The sequence below is a fragment of the Mytilus californianus genome, unplaced genomic scaffold, assembly GCF_021869535.1.
Source record: "Mytilus californianus isolate M0D057914Y unplaced genomic scaffold, xbMytCali1.0.p SCAF_4, whole genome shotgun sequence".
In the NCBI taxonomy this organism is placed as follows: domain Eukaryota; kingdom Metazoa; phylum Mollusca; class Bivalvia; order Mytilida; family Mytilidae; genus Mytilus; species Mytilus californianus.
In genome coordinates this window covers 41,610,020-41,624,206 of record NW_026262690.1, presented here as the reverse complement: position 1 = coordinate 41,624,206, position 14,187 = coordinate 41,610,020, and the positions used below count along the sequence as shown (strand labels likewise).

The 14,187-nt window shown below is 33.4% G+C and overlaps 1 protein-coding gene across 1 annotated transcript in view; it reads right to left on the bottom strand.

Annotated features, from left to right (window-relative positions):
• Window positions 1-4,849: 4,849 nt before the first annotated feature.
• The window catches only part of LOC127738063 (uncharacterized), a 258,109-nt gene continuing 248,771 nt past the window's right edge, over window positions 4,850-14,187 (bottom strand). The window contains exon 8 of the mRNA XM_052249144.1: window positions 4,850-6,984. Coding sequence (XP_052105104.1) covers window positions 6,248-6,984 — 737 coding nt within the window. The 3' untranslated portion in view covers window positions 4,850-6,247. The remainder of the gene's footprint in view (window positions 6,985-14,187) is intronic.

The window sequence follows — 14,187 nt, the reverse complement described above, 5'->3', positions numbered from 1 at the left end:
TTGTTTGCGGGATGTAGAAGCAGGGGTTTCCAAAAACCCCGCTCGTCACACCCTGTGGTCAAAATCCATTGATATTCGTAACAATAGATCTATTCAATTTACACTTGTTTCAGAAATAGAAACTATGAAGTATAACAATAGAACTCGGGTGTAAATATAATAAATATTTACAAGGGCATAACTCTTTTGAAAATAGTTGATCGATACTGATTTCCAAACTCGTCAGAGACATTGCTAATTTAAATCTTTGATCAATATAAGTTTGATGAAAATCTTATCTGGCAAGAATTGTACTTACGAAGCAATTTTCCATATAAATAATATTTCCAAGGCACATAATTCTTTTTAAAAAGTTGATCGGCACTAATTTTCGAACTTGTTGGAGACATTTCTGATATAAACCTCTGATTTAGTTTGATAAAAATTTGTCAAGAATTATACACTTGAAAGTGCTTACAATGCAATTTTCAATAGAATTATTAGTTTCAATGTGTATAATCTGTGAAAGATAGTTGATCGGCACGGATTTTCAAACTCGTCCAAGTAATTGCTGCTATAAACCTCTGATTTAAGTTTGATAAAAATCTGGAAAAATTTGAACACGTGAGAGCGCTTACAAGACCAGACGGACAGACGGACACACACACTCCCGATATATTTAGGTCCCCCGCAACGCGTCGCGCGGGGGACAATTAGTATTTATTATTATTTCACAATACTTAAGCAATTGCTATTTCAGGGTACGGTGTGATTCTGTAAAAGGATTTGTTTGACCATGCAGTTTACTGTCGATCAAAATGAACACAGTATGGGTAAAACTACATGCAATTGAGGAGGTTGAATAAACTTTGAACAAGAGGTCTGTCGTGATGTTTTTGCTAAATTTTCCAAAACGAAAAAAAAGTTGCTAAATACTGCAGGGTCGACACAATTTTATATTTATAATGATACATACGAAAAGTATTTAACTGAGCGATATTTTGCAAGTCGCGAAATACGAGAAAACTATAAGAATATTAATGAATTTTAATTAAATCAATCGAAGTCTTAAAAACATCATTTATAGCCATTTATTAGTAGAATTAAAGTGCAATTTAAGATAATTACAATTTGTTGATGACATAATAGCTCTACAATCATGTACAATAAGAAGGTATTTGATCCAAAAAGTTATTATTTTATGGTACATGTATATAGCTTCAATGTAAAGATATCATACATTTGTTGTTTTGTACTTGTAATCAGGCTAGATTGCTTCTGACCTGTATGTGTATAATATAAAATATGAAAGTTCATACATGTACATAATGTTTCTATGACTCACTGATAACCGTAAAACACTTATATGTCTAGTTATCGAAATTAATGAGACAGATAAGAGCTGAGTGACAGTAATACTTTGCAGTAAATTATAGGCCTACTTAAATAAATAAAATAATCACACTTCCCCTTTGAATCATACATGTCATATTCTTTCAATCAATTCGTATAATTTAAGAAAAGTACCAACATTTGAAAAAAAATATGGATGTATGTGAAGGGAGTAGAACTGAATGAAGGGCATCAAAGTTAGACTGACATAGAATGGTAAAGAGGACATTTTGAATATGGACAGACATTGTGTCTTGCAAAAAGCCTGTCACGTACCATTCAAATAGTTGATGCACACATTCATAAACATGTCGGGAGCATGGCACTTTCCCAATATAGAGCATCGGATGTAAACCTCCCATTCTGTACTTACGGTACTGCACAATTTAAAGAGGAGCATAAACGTTTAATATATGAAATCGAAATACCTGCTTTACTATTAAATAGAGAAAAAGGTAGAGGTCAGTTTAGCTTCAGATTCAGTAAGAACAGGATACTTATCAATAAGTCGATTTTCATCAGCAACAGCTCCAGAATGATTCTGTTATGAGAAGGATGCCTTTGAAGTTTTAGAATGGAATCGAAATTGGATATATGTTTTCGACAAAGTTAACAGAACGCAGACATATGTCGACAAATGTGAATAGCTATACTTACAATATGACTACATGCACGTCGCCACTTTAACAGTCGATATTATATACACAAACAATTATAAAACTACAATGTATGTGACATATGTCATGATGAATAAATATAAATTGGTTGATACAGGTAAACAAATATATATATAAACACAAGAAAATATTAAATTTTGTGATTTATTTAAGTCTTTCATACATTGACCTATAAATTATCATTCTGAAGGTGAGTTAAAGTCAAATTTATGTGCATCGATATGCACCAAGTTCTCATATTTGATTTATAACATAATGAACCGTATGATTTAGAAATTACAAAAAGTCCATAAGAAACAATAAACAATTATACATATATTCGTTATTATGTATCAGCATTTCGGGTGCATGTTAGACAAGACGCCATCCTAGAACCTGATACAAAGAAATGGTGATGACAGGAAGCTCCCTTGATTCACTTTATAATGTTGACTTTTTTTTACTTTTGATTTTACTGAATGAACATGCTGAACATATGCGCAGCCCATCTTCCGCTTAGGGTTAAATTAAAAGTTGCATGGATACAGATTCAAATGAGGTCGAATTATTGATTTGCAAGCCAATAATACATCAGCTATGCTTTTGACAAAATTAAACCAAACTAACTGCTAATTCCGAAATATTATTTCTATTTTCCTCTTTTATAATTGTTTGGAAAAAAAATCTTATTTTACTTGTTTGTCTAATTTGTAGCTTATGCCCCTTTAAGAGTATTGGCTAACATTTCCTGTTATTTTTCATTTTGCTTTGATTGATTGATTACGATTGTTTGTTTTTTGCTAAGCATCTAGTAACACATATTATTTCGTTCATACACGAAAAGCAAAATAACCATATGAAAGAGTGTCTCTGGAAAGTGAGTTTACAGGAACGAAGGGTTGACATATTGACTGTCAGTGAAAAATGTGGGTATGTTGGACAGTGACAGAAAGTAAGTCTGGCGTCTGGAAATATGAAACCCACAGACTTCTAGAACTAGAGGCTCTCAAGAGCTTGTGTCGCTCACCTGTATCTACTGCGGTTTTGGAAATCATGTAAAATAATGTTAAAATCATAATAAATAGTATTAGATACCATAATAATGATTGAGGCCAAGTTTATTATAATTTGGCCAAGTAGTTCAATTAAAAGCAGAAGATTTTTGAAAAAAGTTTACAAAAGTTGCCAATAAATTGCAGAAAATGACTTTAAAGGACAATAACTCCAATAACCAAATTGAATACCCCTCCTCTATTCAAAATTTATTTCACCCAGGGCCTGTATAATGCTGGAAATGCCTTTAAATGTTTTGGGAACACCCTTCAAAAAAATTTGGAAGTTTAATTCTATTTGAACCAGTACATTAAGTGGAGAAAATATTTGGTAAAAGATTACAAAAATTTATGAAAAATTGTTAAAAAATTTACTATAAAGGGCAATAACTCCTTAAGAGGTCAATTGAAAATTTTGGTCATATTGGGCCAGGTGAGATAAAAATGTTGCACGAGTTCTTACAGTACTCTCCTTACACGAGACATCGGATTAAACATTCCCGTTGTGTCCATACGTGGCTGTATATTGTACATCCCACACAGCCTAAAGGACCTTCTTTTTTAGCATGCGTATTAAGTGTTACTGCTGGTTTGGAGGAGATAAGGGATGGCCATATTGTCATACCCTAGTCAATACTTAAAGTTCTATTTTTATATTTGTTTTTTTAAATATGAACTAAGATATTTAAATTTGTTTAATTCCAGGATTATTCTATTATCTGTATTTCAGCAACTAAATTAACAAGGTATAGAAATATGGTCACTTCGACTTTTTCCTTCCGGTAGTAAAAACATCCAAGTTTTGTCATAATTGGGACGATAGATCTGATACCTCGTGTTGTATAAGTGAACATTTGCAATAACTATTTTGGCGTTGTTCGTAGATGCCCTACTTTAAAATGTAGGCCCCTAGTTAACCTACTCTTTATTTTGGTGGAAGTCAAAATATTCCACCCTTCATCTCATTGGATCCACTATGTAGAGAATAGGGGTTGATTTATTGTTTAATTTATTTTCAATCTGCACACTTGAGATGTATTGGATACTGGACATAACTTGACCCAAATCACCCGTCATGTTGCTTACAATAAGTACATATTCGGCGAATAATCTCATTCGTTGATGTCTTAAACGAGAAAGATAAGTAAGTTAAGCTGTTGATATATAATGACCAATAGGGAAGGCCAATTGTGTTGTCGAAAGGGTCTGTATATAGGCCGTCCGTTTGATCCACGTTTGTATTTGCTATAGCTCATGTACCGCTTAACAGCATTAACACATTTTCTGACACTTTCACAGAATATTATTACTAATGTTAAAGATTATTTTGTTTGCAATGTGTTTTTTGGTGTAGAGTTTCCATTACGCAGTGATTTTTTTTAAGCACTGTAATTTCACATTTTCAAATTGATGTATTCTTTTGAAATATGAAGAATACCACAATAAAAATCCCTTAAGACAGATTGAGAATGGCATACTAGCCTTGACAAGTGCTTAATTTTGTAATTATGATTCTTGCTGGTAGGTTGTATGTGCTATAGTAATCCTTCATTGTGTGAAGAAAAAAACTGACGCAACTCTGAAAGCCTTTTTGAAGTGTAAATGTGTATGAGTAACAGCCCACGTAAATACCCGACGAATACCATAGTATAACTGTCATTCTCGTATATCCTGATCAGCAGTAGTAATCAAGTGATGATTTACTTTATTCGAACCAACCACGTCTTCAAAGCCTTGGACATGATTTTAAATGATTTCCAAATCACACCACAAAATGGATTATTTAATTATAGATATAAGAAGATGTGGTATGAGTGCCAATGAGACAACTCTCCATCCAAGTCACAATTTGTAAAAAGTAAACCTTTATAGGTCAAAGTACGGCCTTCAACACGGAGCCTTGGCTCCGAACGAACAGCAAGCAATAAAGGGCTTATGCAGGTATACATGACATACACCATCACGTATCAATATCTAAGAATGACTTTTGTAATACATATTCAACATTACTGCCAAATATACATCTCATTTGATGTCTTGTCTTATTAATTGCAATTGTTCGATCGTTTTATCATAACTAAAGTTTTCATTTACTGAAATTTGACCACATACATCGTGGTTAACAAATTTACAACTGCCATACTTTTGAATAATATTGTTTGCTTTTCCATTCTCAGCAAACTCGATTAAAACGCTTATGTCTTTTGATCCTATTTTATCCCATTTTGCTATATTAAAAAGAAAATCACCAACTGCTTCATAATTACCAAAGTATACAGCAAAATCTAATGCCGACATTTTTTCCTCCTAGTTCCGACTAAGAATACTATTTTTACCAGATAAGTGTATGTAGTTGATAGCTGAATGACGTAGAGCTTTCGAAATTCGCATTATTAATGGATTTTCTCTTCTGTACCACCAAAGAATACAGTAATGCAAAATAGTATTTCCATGCTCATCAACAACAGTCTTTAAAATCCCGTCTAACGAACTTTGATTACACTTTTCCGAGAAAAGTTCATCTATTTCAGATAGAAATTGTATTTTGTCTGATATTTGGAAAACAATAATCGACCATGCCAAAGCAAAGTCAGTTGGAGTATAAATAACTAAATCAAGACTTGAACAATTCAACGTTAATTTTTTGGTCACCAAAAGCATTAGTTTTACTCGGTTTTCTGTCGTCAAATTTTTCAAACGTTTGTCTAAATATGTCATCGTTTTTTGCAAGACAGCTGAAAATTTATAGCTTTCAATATATTTGCATATTAGTTCCGATGAGTGCTCCGTATGCAAACAAGCCTCTGCAAAACGCTTGGCTATAATATCAAATCCACTTCTCAGCTTGTCCTTGTCTACAATTAGAACAGTTTCCTCCTCATTTAACTTCACGTATGTTAGAGGTCTTAAAACATCAAGAATTGCTTCTAGGTCGCAATGTTGTAAGACTAGTTTGAGACATTCAACATCTATATTAGCATGTGACAATAAGACTGCATGATAGGTAACAGGGCGAAGAAAATAGTCTCCACTTTCGTTACATTTTAAATAATGCAAATTCATACTTTGGCAAGCGCTTTTTATGAGCGATTCTTTTGAACAATTCTGTTTAAAAACATACCTGCATATTCCGTTGATTTTTTTCGTATCTATATCGTTCAATTGTAATCAATTGTCTGGGTTAATGAGGATATATACCAAAGTACAATATTTGACTCTGTCTGTTATACTGTTCATACCGGTGGTGCGAAGTTCATTGATTTCGTCAATTAAACCTCGCTGTAGTAGTCTGAAATATCTAGAACCAAATTTAAAATAGCTGTCTGTGCTACAGAAAGCTGCACAGTGAATCGGAAAGGCACCAACTGTTTGTGCAGTGATTATTTTCTTGATTTCTATTTCATCTAATTTCCTTTTATTAAAATCTAAGTGAAACAGTAAATTCGATTCTCTGTCTTCTCTACTGAATGAATCATCTAGGTCAAGGTTTACAATGTTAGATTCGGTCCAAATTCCAGCTGATTTTAATTTTTCACAATCTGTATTATCAGCTGAATTCACAGTGACTATTGCTTTACACTTGCTTGTCACTTGAATATTTTTTAAAGCATTGATAATGCTTTGAGGCCATATTTTGTCTTTTGCACACGTGTCAAACCATTCTTCCAAAACAATAACATATTTCACAAAAGATTTTTTTATGGCGTTGAGGCGATGTACGTTGGTGTTATCCAGTACTATCACAGTGTAATTATTCTTTCTGTAAATTGTTGATAATTGCATAGCCAAAGAGGTTTTCCCTGAACCGTCTTCTCCTTTTATAATTAAAATACTATTGTTATCAAATGCAATCTTTGCTTTTTTAAAAGCCTCTGTGTCCGTTACACATTGTATAGTGCTTGTATCTGAAAAAACAATTTCAAATTCACGACCAAATTCATAATAATTAATTGTAATATATGTAAATGAAAAACTTCAAAAATACTAATTGTTGCTTACTAGTAGAGTATTGAAAGAAAATGGTCAGTACAATAATATAAAATATCCTTTTACAATCTTTAAGACAAATTAACGATTGAATCATTGAATGGCATGAAAGAACGATAATTTTCTCTTAGACATGTTAACGGTTGAATTATTGAATGGCAGTAAAGTACGATGATTTTCTTTTAGACAAGTTAACGGTCGAATCATTGAATGGCAGTAAAATTCGATAATTTCCTTTGTTTTGAATAATACGAAACACTTCTTAATCTAAAGCCATTTTCCCATCTTAATTTGTAATAAACAAAGAATGAACTGTGTTTAATGTTGACTTTTGTTACAGCGTGCAGAAAAATTTACAGCAACTGGATAAAAATAATGTGAAATATATTGCCTTACCTATAAGCTGGGACAGATCAAATTTCTCCACAAGTGCAAAAACTAATATCCAAAACCAAACTGAAAAATAAGCAACAAGTAATAAATATAATTATAAAGAATTTTATTCTGGCTGTACGAAAGAAAAGAAACACAAAGAGAAAATGTCTTCGTATTATTATTTATCCCTTAATCTTTCATAATCAGTAGTAGTGGGGCGGCTTAGTACCGAAATTTGACAAAATCATGCAAATGGTGATACAAGCATAGGATTTGGAACATACGTTCTTTAGGGTGTACTTAAACATATTAGAGGAGTAGCCAACATATTTTTGATTTTTTTCACGGCGGCCATCTTGAATTTAAAATTGACATCATTTTTGCTAAATATTTGAAATTTTAATGGGATATAGGTCATGGCAACTACTTCAAATACAACAAAATGACATGAAAATATGCAAAACAGACAGTAATTGTAAAAATAAATCACCACTTCCGGTTAGGGTTGTAAAAGTTCATATAATCAAGTTAAATGATAGTGGTAAGGATATGCTATAAAAATGTCCGTTTTTATATAATTAATTATTTAAGACATGCAGAAAGGTCGATTAATGTATTAATCTACCATATTTTTCCGATGTATTTCGTTCTAACATGTACAGGAACACAATATTGTACATGTAAAACCAGGTTTGTAGGACTTGAATCTACCAGAACACCAGAACAAGTTTTCTTGCATCCACATTTTTGTAACTCCTGGCGAGATGCTGCAATGGCTGCCAATTGTGTCCAATTTGGAATCCACAACCCCGTCTGCGGTCTAATTAATCCTTCCCCAATCGCCCGGACTAGGTAGACGTTGTTCATGTGTGACTACATGTCCCCAACCATTACCTCCTTGGTGTGCAGCTCGTTTCGTGTGCTCAAGCAGTGTAGCTCCTGTGGGCGAAATTGTGCCATACTGTCTTTGTTTGGGTACAAACAATTCAAGCCTGGATTCTTTGAACGTCATATGTTGTTGTAAGTCTGTCGAACATAACTACAACAAATGCCTCTATCAACTCCATATCAGCTTCACTGACCAATGCAGGTGTTTTACTCAAGCGCCCAAACACCTCGATTATATCATCAGATATTTCCCACGTCTGCCATGCCGACTTCTTTCCCTTTCCACGAAAAGTGGAGACAGTGTCACATCCAGTTAAAGCGTGGAAAAATGGCAAAACCTCTGATTTAGGACTAAGACAATTATCAATTTCGTTAATCGGAAGCCATCTCGCAGGTGTTTTCCTTTTCCAAATGCAATCCAAAGTTTTTCGACTTGTAGTGTCTTGAAAAAAGCTGATCTGAGCTGATTATCAGTGTCGACTTGCACCCTTTTCAGTTGCACTTTTGAAATGAACAAATATCCTTGTATCTGCTTCCTCTTGATTACAAGGACCACTCATACTCATTCTGTTAACTCATGAATAGATAGTCGTAGTTAAGAATGGCAGTAACATCCTCGGGCAGAATAAGTGGTTCTGGTTTTGTTTTAAGATATGCAGGTTTCATATTCATGTAAGCATCAGGGAGTTCAGGTACCTTTTTAGATTTTGGTTTACTTGTAGGTAATATTATCTGATCCCCTCTAACGACAACATTTTCTTTCATTGGATGTTGAAAAATAGAGATTCCGGTCCCATGAAATACGATTTTGAAGTTGTTGAGCTGGGGTTGTGGTCTATGTTGTCGACCACAGCTGTGGTAATTACTTTGCAATTAAAAAAAAAAGGCGAACAAACCACACTCTCATTCAAATAACGTTCAAGTACAGCTTCAACTAGTTAAGTTGATATATCTAGTACATGGTCATAAGAGATGCATAACCCATGTTGAAACAATGTACCTATAAGGTGTCTTTTCCTGGTGTTTGCAAAGAGTAATAGTCCAAGATACACACAAAATGGTGCCACTCAATCAGATGAATGTCTGGATGAATGTCTGTGTTGAACTGGGGCTTTCTGGGTGTTTGCATGGTAATTAAACACTAATAGTTGGGCCAGAGTTTAGTCGAACATTGTAAAAACGTAGTCTAACTGCGATTTATTATCAGGTCCATGCTCTATCATTTTCACCAACTGTAACAAAGAAGGTATGCTGTCTTTGATATCTTCAGAGACCAAGGATCCAGCAAATGTTGTCTTCTTGCTAACTGGCAGCGGATCATTTCGGCCGTCTTTGACATTGTAATCGCAGGCTAACGCGATCTAGTTGGTCCTATATCTTTTTCTAACATCAAAATGACATATCTGCCTTTTGTGTGTTCTTCTAGTTCTGGCATCTTCTGCAAAAACTTGTCCTTCATATTAAGCGCGTAGAGTGTACATGTGCAGAAGAAGAACAAAGTTGTGCCAATCTTTTTCGTATAGGTTTGCCAGGTCTGCTAACCAAAACACCACTGACTCTTCAGAATTTCGTTGTGTTTCAAAGATGTATGTAACCATCTCAGCTAATGCAGTTTCTTTCATTATATTTTCCTCCTGAGCACAACTGCTTTCGGCCTCTGTTTGTTTCTTCTTTCCTCTCTCTCTCTCTCTCTCTCTTGTATACAGCTGCGTAACAGGACGGGCGATACTTCATTTCTTTTGCTATTACATCACCACCACTTAATTTGGCAAACAGATGTCTATTCTGTAGAACTGTGGCACAATCCACAAATCGTTGGTTTCATTGTCATTGCATCACTTAAGAGGATAAAGGCAACTCTTTATTACAAATGAAACATTGATGCAAATTTTCAACGGGATCTGGTTGTTTGTCTTTCGAGCGAAGAGTACTTCTTAAAACTTTAGGGGACTTGCATTCACTCAAACTTCCAGATGGTATTGATGACATATGACGTTTCTAGGCTCTCTCAAGTTCTGTATTGTGAAACTTTATTCTGCACAAATTATGATACTTATCATTTTTCTTTTTCATTGTGCTTTCAATTTTCTCTCCGTCGTTTAATCGCCGAATATCTTGAGGGATGGATAGGTAATGCACTTTCTTTATGAAAAAGAGGGATATTTTTTACCGTTATTGTATATCCTGCAGCTGACGATTTCAGTAGGTCAGCTGTGTCTTCCTGACATAAACAACAGTTTGTCCAATCAGTCACCCAACTATTTATTGAGGAAGCTGACAAGCGAATTCTTTTCTCCATTTTCAAAAAATCAACTATTATATAAATAAACTAAAGAGATCAGCAAATGTAACGATAGAACAATAACGCAAATATTGTCTGAAGAAAATATCTGAACACTTCTGATATTCAGGTCGAGGCATTATCCTTTTACCACCTGTATAGCACTTTGTTGTATTGAATTTAACTCAATTCGGTTAATCAAGTTAAAAGTTTGCCTACATTCAGACCGATCGTTCATCCAGTATCATTTAACTCCCGTGCGATCTGTACACCATCCAGAGGAATAAGCCCCTATGGCTCGGCTCTCTCGCGTTAGGGAGCTTCTATTTGATTTTTATGGGGAAAGGGGGAGGGGGGCTAGGATGAAAGATGTTGACCTGCATTTTTTTAGTTGTAATCTCTGTTCTTCCTTTTTATTTTTCATTCTGTTCGGTCCTGTTTTTTTATCAGTTTATACTGACTTCTTTTTTTTACATAAATTGTCATCATGCCTTTTTTATGCAAAGTGTCTCATCCTGCCTTTTTTTATTCAAAACTCCTGTCCTGCCATGTTTTCAAATTTTATTCTTGCCCCCCATTACAATCAAATGGTAGCTCTCTTAGAACATCCTGTCGATTCAGGTACGACTCCATGACTTAAAAATTGGAGCAATCATGGAGTATTTGGGAGCACTTTAATCTTATAAAGCCGACACTGGACCCCATGCCGAGATCATCGGCAGTGATTTATACCAGTGTGCTCTGGATGTGCAAATAAATCACTCTCTGAAAGACTTCTAGTGATAAGTGATTAACATTAAGTATTGACTGGTAATGAATGACATTTGACAAAGTCATGCAACTTCACAATGGAATGATGCCAAGCAATGGTTAAGTACGGACGCCAAGTAAAGACTAAACACTAAGAATTGGTTATAAATAAGGTCCAAAGACCAACCTCAAACGACGATTCAAATTAAAAACTATCAACGTACTACGATTTAAACATTAGGATCAAATGTGAGATTTTTATAAAACCGGAAGTGAGTTATCGACCGATATTTGACCGGAAGTGATGTTTTATTACTACAATAACACAAATAAACCTTCATTCACTCTATCTAGTAACACTTTGGATAAAATACAAGCAATATATATGCAGAAGGGAACATACATTTGATGTCTTTCATCTGGCTAGACGTCATTTAGAAAATCAAAGATGGCCGCCATGATGGAATGGATTTTTTCGTGGCTACCCCCTTAATATGATTAAATACACATAAAGGCATGTTCTTACAAAGTTTCATGCTTGTATCACAATTTGCTTGATTTGCGTGGTAAGCTGTTCAACTATAGCAAACAAACTCAAGGATATTTGTCGGAAATTGATCTCTAATTGTTCTCTGATATTTCACATATTCAACTTTTGAAGAAGAAAAAATTGAAACTTCGGCGATGATTGTCAGTTGGCTTTTGTCTGCAACTGTACAGGAAAATATTATACTATTGGTTATCCTGTACTAAAGCAAAAAATGTTTGCTACACAAAAAATGTTTGTAATAAAGTATTGGTAGTCGTATTTTTGTTTATTATATTTAGCAAGTGCAATTATTAAAAGCATATAAATAAAATACAGTATAATCCAGAATCATACTTTCGTACTTTATTTGGCCTTTTTATTTGTTTTTATTTGAGTGTCACTAATTAGTCTTTTGTAGACGACACGCGCGTCTGGCGTACACTAATTTAATCCTGGTATCTATGATTAACTTATTTCCATACTTTAATGAATATCATGGATTCTACTAGAAATTATTGACATTCTAAGTTTTACTGGTAGTAATAATTATTCTGTTTTTTACTGGATTTCGGTAAGAAAAAAAAATAGTTTCTATAAGAATTTTTGGAGTTTCAATTTGTATTAACAGGATCATGGATCCTACTGAATCCATAATTCGAACTATAACATAACAAACAAATACCGAAATTGACTGTATTATTTGAAATAGGATTCAACTTACCACTAAAGGTAGAAAGATTAACAATGATTGCACCCAATAATACTCTTCCAACAAGAAATCTATCAACTTCAAAATAATTATCAAAAAATAATGGTACTATAACATATATTACAATAAAGCATAACGACAAAGAGATTCATAATCACCAATTTAAATGGTAATATATTATAAAAAGACAAACGCATAATTCTATCATACTTTAAAAAGAGGCGAAAAATGCCAATAAACATTCAAAACTCACAACTCCAACAAACTCTATTTAGAAATGGGAAGTTCACAATTGGGAAGCTAGAATCATCACTTTTGATGTTTTGATGTTTTGATCTCATCGACTCCTATTGTCAATTTCTAAATGAACTGCAAGATCTAAGTCCGACTTTTGATTAATATAGTAATCTAACTTTGAATTATTTAGTGATAAAACATCATCTGTATAGCGGATTGTGAAGTTTAAAGGATAATGTTAGCTTTTTGCAGAAGCTCCTGAAAGTATGCCTCATATGAATAAAAGAACAAGTCAGCAATATGAGGAACACAATTGATTGCTATAGGAATGCCAATTGTTTTTAAAAGAACGTGTCCTTCAAATTAACACATATGTTGTGAATTAAAAAAATGTAGCATCTTGATGATGTCAGTTTCATAAATTTTTTTGTTTTAATCAGAGTGGTATTTACAGAACGTGATTAACCCTTGTATCTACGTTGGCCATTCTTTATTGGGAGACTAAGTTGGACTAGTTTGTCGGATTTTCAGGAAAACGCGTGGTTTTAATCGAAACTGATATAGTTTAGACTGTCTTACATAAGCATATAAGCTCTTACAAGGCTTAGCATAATTTTTTTGCGTTTATTTTTAAATGAATTTTGTATGCACTTTTTAAAATTTATTTCTCCGAACAACATAAAATTGTGGAATGTCTTTGACGTCATACATATTCATATACTTAAAAAAAATGGAAAAGTTTTGACATTGAAGAGGCTAAACATATTTTGATTAGTAGATATATGATTTACTTGGAAAATACTATAGACGATAATGCAAATGTTAAAAAAGGAAAATTGCGTACTTATTTTAAATTTAAAAACATCTTCAAAAGGGAAGCATATTTATGGCAAGTTAATAAATTTCAGCACCGAAAAAGCTTAACTTAATTTAGAATAAGTGCTCATCAGTTAGCTATTGAGAAAGGTAGATATAAAAAAAATCGATAAAGATAAAAGATTTCGTGGGAAGTGTAAAAATATGTAGGTTGAGGACGAGTTTCATTTTTTTAATGGAATGCACTGCATACGAAAAGAAACGGAATTTTATTCTTAATGAAGCACACATTCAATGTAAAAACTTCCCTTATATTTCAAAGTATGAACAATTTATTTGGTTGATGTCATGTGAGGCTGAAAATGTTAGTGTCAAGATTTATAAGTACTTGTTTTGAAATAAGAAAAAATTTGCATTCCATAAACTAAACTAAATATACATGTAGTAATGATGTAGTTTATTTTTTTATGTATTAGACGGGTTTATATTCTATTTTATTTATTTTCAAACACCATCTGGTATGGAGTATAATTATT